This window comes from Chrysochloris asiatica, unplaced genomic scaffold, assembly GCF_000296735.1.
Source record: "Chrysochloris asiatica unplaced genomic scaffold, ChrAsi1.0 scaffold00049, whole genome shotgun sequence".
Lineage (NCBI taxonomy): Eukaryota > Metazoa > Chordata > Mammalia > Afrosoricida > Chrysochloridae > Chrysochloris > Chrysochloris asiatica.
This window is the reverse complement of record NW_006408567.1, coordinates 6,318,991-6,327,016: the sequence shown is the minus strand read 5'-3', so window position 1 is coordinate 6,327,016 and position 8,026 is coordinate 6,318,991. Positions and strand designations below refer to the sequence as shown.

The 8,026-nt window shown below is 36.5% G+C and overlaps 1 protein-coding gene across 1 annotated transcript in view; it reads left to right on the top strand.

Moving 5' to 3' along the window:
- The first annotated feature begins 2,866 nt into the window (after positions 1 to 2,866).
- LOC102826622 (keratin-associated protein 6-2-like) overlaps positions 2,867 to 8,026 on the top strand; it is a 9,617-nt gene continuing 4,457 nt past the window's right edge. Inside the window, exon 1 of the mRNA XM_006862588.1 lies at positions 2,867 to 2,937. Within this exon, the coding sequence (XP_006862650.1) occupies positions 2,867 to 2,937 (71 nt within the window). The remainder of the gene's footprint in view (positions 2,938 to 8,026) is intronic.

Sequence of the window (8,026 nt, the reverse complement as noted above, 5' to 3'; positions counted from 1 at the left end):
TGATTATACAAAGCATGCATGCCTTTCTTCAGCCTGTATTGACTGGATTAGTTCAAAGGGGAATTAGAATATTCCCAGAGAAATAAACTTCTAGTTAAAACTTTCTGGAGTATAAGTCCATACGTGTAATCCTGAGACCCAGTGAATACTTATTGAGGTGGGACATACCCACTTGGAAAGACATGAAGACCAACCTGGAACAGCTAGAGGAACATAATACATTTCTTGAAAGAATGTTGCACAGGAAAAAAAGCAGGCTGTTTGGCTGTTAGAATATGAACAAACTGTTTGCCTTGGAACTATCAAGGCAAGAAGGGTCAGCCATTTGTATTAAACCCCCTTTTTAAGACTGAAACTCCAAGGCAACACATGAGGAGTCTTGTTTACTCATTGGTGACCACCCTGATGTACTTGTGAGTGAAAGTGAAGGAAATGCAACAAAGAAGAAATGGACTGAATGTTCCATAGACATTCATTGACTTGAAAGGAGAGAGAGAAAAAAAGAGCTGGCTTGTCTGAAGTTTAGGAAGGCATGTGAATTCCCAAGTACATGGACACTGACCTAGACCCTGGAGGTTAGAGCTGAGAGTGAAGTGATGGGCTTGTGGGAAGTTTTGGTAGGTCTACAAGAAAGAGCAGTTGAAGGCAGGAGGCTGTATGTCAAAATGTGCCCTTCGGACATTTAAATCAATATACAATTTTCTGTTTTGTATGTATATATCAAAAAAACTGAGATGGGTATATAGGTAAATATTGCTAGTGGATGGTACATACATGAGAATGTAATCATTGCAATGAAACAAAGTATGATTTAATAAATATAAAACTAATAATCTGCCCTATGAATATTCACTCAAGCCATAATAGAAACAAAAATAAAAAGAAAATGATATCAGAAGAAACTCTGAAACTTCCTCTCACCCAGAGTTTATAAAGAAAATCGAAGAAAGACTGGAAACAAAACACTATCCAGAAATATAGTATCAGTTGAACCAATTTAACTCTACTACTCACCTCGTGTGGCACTATGAGTTAATGTGCAAGGCTGCAAAGCCGGTTTGAACAGCAAGGTTGATGGTTCAAGCTCCTTGGAAGCCCTATACAGGGTCGCTGTGGGTCAGAAATGACTCCACAGCACTTAACAACAACAACTAACCAGTTGACAGTACTTAAAGCAGGTTAGTTGCTTCACCTTTGTTTGCTCATCTGTATCATGCTTATGATAATAAATGTTACAATTTAGGACTTTAAATTATTTTTGTAAGAATCTGTGATGTAACAAATATGAAGGAGAATATGTATATTGATTTCACTTTTATTGTTACTATTTTTATTTTATGTTGCTCTTGTTGTGTGCTGTTGAATGGATTCCAAATCAGCAACCCCAGGCAGTGATTAGAACTTCTACAGAGGGTTTTTCAGGTTGAAATCTTTATGGGAGGAAATCACCAGGTTTTTTCTTCTGTGGCGTTCATGGGAAGTGTGCACCTTGGACCTTATCAGGACTCCATTTTTCTCTTATTGTTACTGTTGTGTGCTGTGGAGTCTGTTCTGACTCATAATGACCTGGTATAGAGTTTCTGAGAGTCACCCTTAAGTTTGAACTGCTGATCTTATAGTTATCAATTCAATGCTTATTTTAGAGCATCACACCAGGGCTCTATTATGAAATATCCTATAATAAAACAATGACTGTTAGTCAGTCTTTACAGACTAACTTTCCTCCCATAAAGATTTCAACCTGAAAAACCCTCTGTAGAAGTTCTAATCACTGCCTGGGGTTGCTGATTTGGAATCCATTCAACAGCACACAACAAGAGCAACATAAAATAAAAATTGTCTTACTCAGTCTTATTCAAGTGTTATTATGTGCCTACTTTATTGAGTTGTCACAAAATAAACACACCTGGGGTATAATGGTTAGGTGTTGAATTGCTAACCAATAATCACCAGTTGGAATCTAAAAGCCACTCTGAGGGAGAAAGATGAGGTATTTTGCTCCTGTTAATATTTATAACCTTGGAAACCCAATATAGGTTCACTATGAGTCAGAACCAACTCCATGACACATCACCATCACCATATTGGTTTTAAGTAATTAAAAATGGATTGAGAAAACTAATAATAAAAATATCAAACCCAAACCCCAAGCGATGCCATCAAATCAATTTCAAGTCATTGTGAGCCTGTAGAACAGAGTAGAAAGTCTCTACAGAGTTTTGGAGCCTGAAAATCTTTGTGAAAGCGATTCTTTCATCTATTCCTCAGGAGAGGTTTTTTGTTTAGAACCTACAAACTTTCAATTAACAACCCAAAGATTAACATAGCGAATTAGCAGAGCTCCTGATAATTCAAATGTTACATGCTGATAACATGCGTAGCACCACTTTAGAGTTATGCACAGTAACTCATAAAGAATAGAAACATTACAACTAAGGCACACTCTAAATGTCCAAACCCTTGCTAGCAAGTGGATTCTGACTCATAATAAATCAGGATTTTCAAGACTGCAATCCTTACAGAAACAAAAAGTGTATTCTGTCGTAGGTGAAACTCTATATTAGTCTTTGAATATATTCCACAAGATATTCTTGTTCAATGTATAGGAAACATGTACTTTTCTTAGAATTTTCTTATTGGATGGTATCATATCCTGGCCATAACCATCTGAAAATATTGTTGTCCTTACTATGCTGAGTTTTTTTTTTTTTTTTTAATGAAAATTGCTGTAGTAATGATATCAAAAATCTATGTAAAGAAGCCCCACCCCTTTCTGGCAGTATATAAAGGCCCTGGAAGCTCAGATGATATTCAGACTTCAGAATCATCCTCCTACACTTCAACTAAAACTTCACATTTGCACACCATGTGCTGCAACTACTATGGTGGCTATGGCTCAGGCTATGGCTGTGGATATGGTTCTGGCTATGGTTGTGGATAAGGAGTTCTGGTAGCATAGTGGTTACAAATCAGGCTGTTATCCTCAAGGTCAGCAGTTCGAAACTACCAGCTGTTCCATGTGAGAAAGATGAGGCTTTCTGCTCCCGTAATGATTTACAGTCTCGGAAGCCCTGTACAGGGTCACTATGAGTCAGAACCGACTCCACGGTACTTAACAACAACAACAAATGGTTGTGGATACGGTTCCCTCTATGGCTGTGGATATGGTTCTGGCTATGGGGGTATGGCTCAGACTGGTTGTGGATACGGTTCTGGCTATGGCTGTGGAAATGGCTCTGGTCTTGGCTGTAGATATGGCTCCCTCTATGGCTGCGGATATGGCTCCTGCTATGAATGTGGCTACAGATGTGGATATGGCTCTGACTATGGCTGCTGTAGCTATCGCCCAATTAGCTACACAAAATACTTTTCTTCTTGCTGTTAGGACATCACTATCAGAGCACCATGTACTTCTGAAATGACCCTTCTATGAGAAATTCAAATTAAAGAAACTCTGTCCAAAATTTCTATCATTGTAAAAATACATACTGTTTCTTAGAATGACAAGGATATGCCCAGATGTTCTATGGCATCATCTATTTACAAATATTAATCTTTACTCCCTTAATCTCTGATTCTCTATTATTGAAGCCTTGACTTTCTCTTGTTGGGAAAAATTTTATTCTCAATAAGCTGATTCTTTGTAAAAATATCTCTGTGTAAATGCTTATGATTTATACCTTTCTTTCTTTTATAGCCTCTATTGTGGCTTTGTGATTCCTAGTGTGATGCTATAAGATAAGTCCTGGACTGTCTAACAGAAAGCTGGCAGTTCACACCCACCCACCACCTCATAAACTCCATACAAGATCACTTTGAATCTGAACTGACTCTGCGACCACAACAATAACAATGGTGGAATTGTAAGGAGTCTTGTTAGTGCTGAGGGACAAGAGTTTTGTACTACTCACCTCAAGGTCCTGCCCAAGAGAAAAACATATAGTTGTATGGCCAATCAACAGTTTATAATTTTGAAGCACTTCATAGGGTCATTATAGTCATAATTGACTCTCTGGCAGAGGGTTTGGATTCTGAATATTATTAATTGACAGAACAATATGTTGGGTGAATCTTATTTTCTTCACTGATACATTTGTTTCTACTAATGACTGTTACACAAGTAATGTCTGCTTTACCTATTTATATTCCACATATTCAGGAATATACAAAACGAAATGCATCCATAGACTCCCTTTAAGCTGAAGACGAGATAGAGAAGAGGAAAGGCTGGTTGGTCTGAAGTATGGTGAGACCTGGGATTCCTAAGCCCATGGACAAGGATATGGCCACAGAGGGCTAGAGCTGAGAGTGGTGTCCACCTGATATGAATTGAGGAGAGAAGCACAAGATGGCCCAAATTGTCAGATAGTACCCATTTGACCTAGTTTTGATGGCATGATGATCAGAACTCGACTAGAGGAAGATAAAACAAAGCAAAAAAACAGTTTTTGATTAAGGAAAAAATGTAAATTACTACAATTTGATGAACTTGACCTATACTTATGGATGTAGTAGCTGAAAATAACAACTATAAAGAAAGGAGTCTTCATATCAAATATCAATCCTATCCCCTCTGTATACAGGGTTAATAGGGATGGCAAGTTTAGGCATTGGCTACATAAAATGAAGGGGAGATAAAGGCACGATGTGACTGACTTACAAGTATTCAAGAGGGAGCTTAGTCTAAGCATATGCGGACAAGGTAGAGTCCCCACTGAATAGGGGGTCTGATGAAAACAGATGTGGATAAGATCCTTATGATTCAATAGTGTGAAATTGTTATCATGACTAATTACGATAGTCACAACTCTACAGGTAGAAGTTTTGTAACAAAAATGAGGGAGTAGTTAATCTTACAGTACATTAACAGAGGACCCTGGGACCATCAAGAGAGTAGAACACAAACAGAACTCAGGATCCTGTTCAGAGAAAGAGCAACACCAGTGATGGGAGCTGAGATGAGAACATGGAAAGAGTGAGCATCTTAGGACTCTGGACTCATGGAAAAACAGGAACTGAGTCCTGGTGGCCAGGAGGCAGGTTTGTAGAATATGACCTTTGGCTGTTTAAATTATTATATATTCTGTGTTTCTGTGTACATCCTCCCCCAAACAACAACAAGAAAAATAAGTAAAAAACAAATCAGGGAATTGAAGCAATTACTGTTGAATGATGATACATGGAGGCAATTGTAATCATTGCAATAAAACAATGGTGTAAATCCGATGTTCTCCAATGTAAACTATCACTCAGTTCAAAATTAAAACTTAAAATAAAAATTAAAAATAAAACTGAAATGCAATCAAATAGCATTTAATAACTGTGTTTTGGGAGTGACATAGAGTCTAATATGGTATGGGAGGGTATGAAAAAGATGATTGATACATATTTAGGAAGTTATGACTAAAAACTGAAGACAAATAAATAGATCAGAGTATTGGGATGTATATGGAATTGAAGAAATTTCCAGGATTATTGAGAAAGTAGAATCAGACTTGATTGATTATCAAAGTGAGTAAAATACTAAGGGAATCATAAGTTAGAAGTGATATCTGCATCAAATAATCTGAAATGGATGTATGTGCAAATATATTTGTTTACATACTTTGAAGAAGTTGATTTAATACACACATTCAAGAAATAACATGAACATATTTTGAATAGGGACCAATGTAAACACTGAGAGCATAGTAGAAAAATAAAATTATAGATACATTATGTGTTCTTACAAACTAGTATGTAGAAATTAAAAGCAACATAAAACAAAACAAAGAAAGAACTATTTTAATAAATCCAGATAGAAAGGATACTTTCGAGAGAGAGAGAGAGAGAGAAAACAACAACACAAAAAACAGATTGATGGGAATGGAATAAGGTTGAAGAATAGAGCTAGAAGGCAGAGAGGCACTTTGACATTATGAGTTGAATTGAGATTTGATAAGAAAATGATTCCAGTTTCAATGAATGACTTTTGTTGTTGTTTTTAGGTTCTGTCAAGTCAGTTCTGATTGATAGTCAACCTTGTGGATAACACAATGAAACTCTGCCAGGTCCTGTATCATCTTCACAATTGCTATACTTGTGGTTCTATCTAATTGGGGGATTTCCTCTATCTCCTTAACCCTCTACTTTATCAATCCTCATGCTCTTCTCCAGGGACTGGTCCCTTCAGATAACATTTTGTGAGCACGAGAGAAATCTCACCATTCTGGCCTTTAAGGAACATTGTGCCTGTACTTCTTCCAAAAAGATTTATTTGTTCTTCTGACAGTCCATGGCAGTTTTAATAATCTTCTCCAACATCATAAATAAATGCATCAATTTTTCTATGGGCTTCCATGGTCACATGAATATGAGGTTATTTATTGAAAATTCTATGGCTAGGAACAGGAGCACCTTAGTTCTTAAACTGTCATCTTTGCTTTACAACACTTTAAAGAAATCTTGTGCAGCAGATTTGCATAATGCATTACGTTGTTTGATATCTTGACTGATGCTTTCATGACTGTTGCTAGTTGATCTGACACAATGAAGTCACTGACAACTTCAATCTTTATTCCATTTATCTTGATATTATTTATTGTTCCTGTGGTGAGACTTTTTGTTTTCATACAATACATTCACTTACAACTCATACTATAGGCTGTGGTCTTTGATATTCGTTAGCAAGTTTTTGAAGTCTTCTTCACTTTCAGCTAGCAAGGTTGTATCTGTATATCACAGGTTGTTAATGAGTTTTCCTCCAATCAAGACCTATGTTCCTCTTCATATAATCCACTTTCTCAGATTATTTGCTCAGCATAGAAATTGAATAAATATGATGAAAACATACAATATTCATGCACAATTTTTGAATTTAAACCAGTCAATGTCACTTTGTTCTGTTCGAAAGGCTGTCTCTTGGTCTTGTACAAGCTCCTCATGTGCACAATTAAGTGTTTCTGGAATACTCATTCTTAATACTACTCATGAATTGTCATGATCTGCACAGTTGAAAGCCTTTGTATAGTCAGTAAAGCCCACGTGAACATCTTTCTGGTATTCCCTACTTTCAGCCAAGATCCATATGACATCAACAATGATATCCTTCATTCCACATCCTCATCTAAATCTTGTTTAAACTTCTGGCAATTTCATGTTGAAGTTTACATTGTAGCCAGTTTTGAATGATCTTAGGCAAAATTTTACATCCATGTAATATTAATGCCATTGTCTGCTGATTTCCACATTCATTTGAGTCAAATATCTTTGGAATTGACATAAATATGGATCTTTTCCAATCAATTGTCCGTGTAACTCTCTTCCATATTTCTTAGGCTAGATAAGTGAGTGTGTCTAGTGCTACATCAGTTTGTTGAAATATTTCAAATTGTATTTCTTCAAGTCCTGTATCCTTGTTCTTTGCCTATGCCTTCAGTAAACCTTATACTTGTTTCTTCAATAGCATTGGCTCTTGATCATATGCTACACTTGAAATGGGAGAACCTCACTGTATTAAATGCACAGAAACTCCAATTACTACATATGTGATATGAAACGGTAGCAAAGCTTCATATCATCTGTCAAAACAAAGTCAGGGACAAACTGTGGAAGAACTGTCAGTTGCTTATGTGCAAGTTCAGGCTGAAGCCACTCATATGCAAGTTCAGGGTGAAGCTGAAGAAAATTAATACAAGTCCATGAGAGCCAAAATAAGACTTTGAACATATCCTACCTGAATTTAAGGATAATCTCAAGAACACATTTGATGCATTGGACTCTAATGAGGAAAGAACAGAGAGTTGTGGGATGACATAAAAAGATTATACAGAAAGAAAGCAAAAGATCATATGACTACAAGAAAGGAATGTCCATCAATGGAAGAGTGGATAAACAAACTTTGGTACATGCACACAATGGCATACTATGCTATCTTGAATAATAACAATGTAGCTTCAAAACACTCAACAACATGGATGAACTTTGATGACATTATACTGAGTGAAAATAGCCAGCCATAAAAGGATAAGTATTGCATAAGATAATT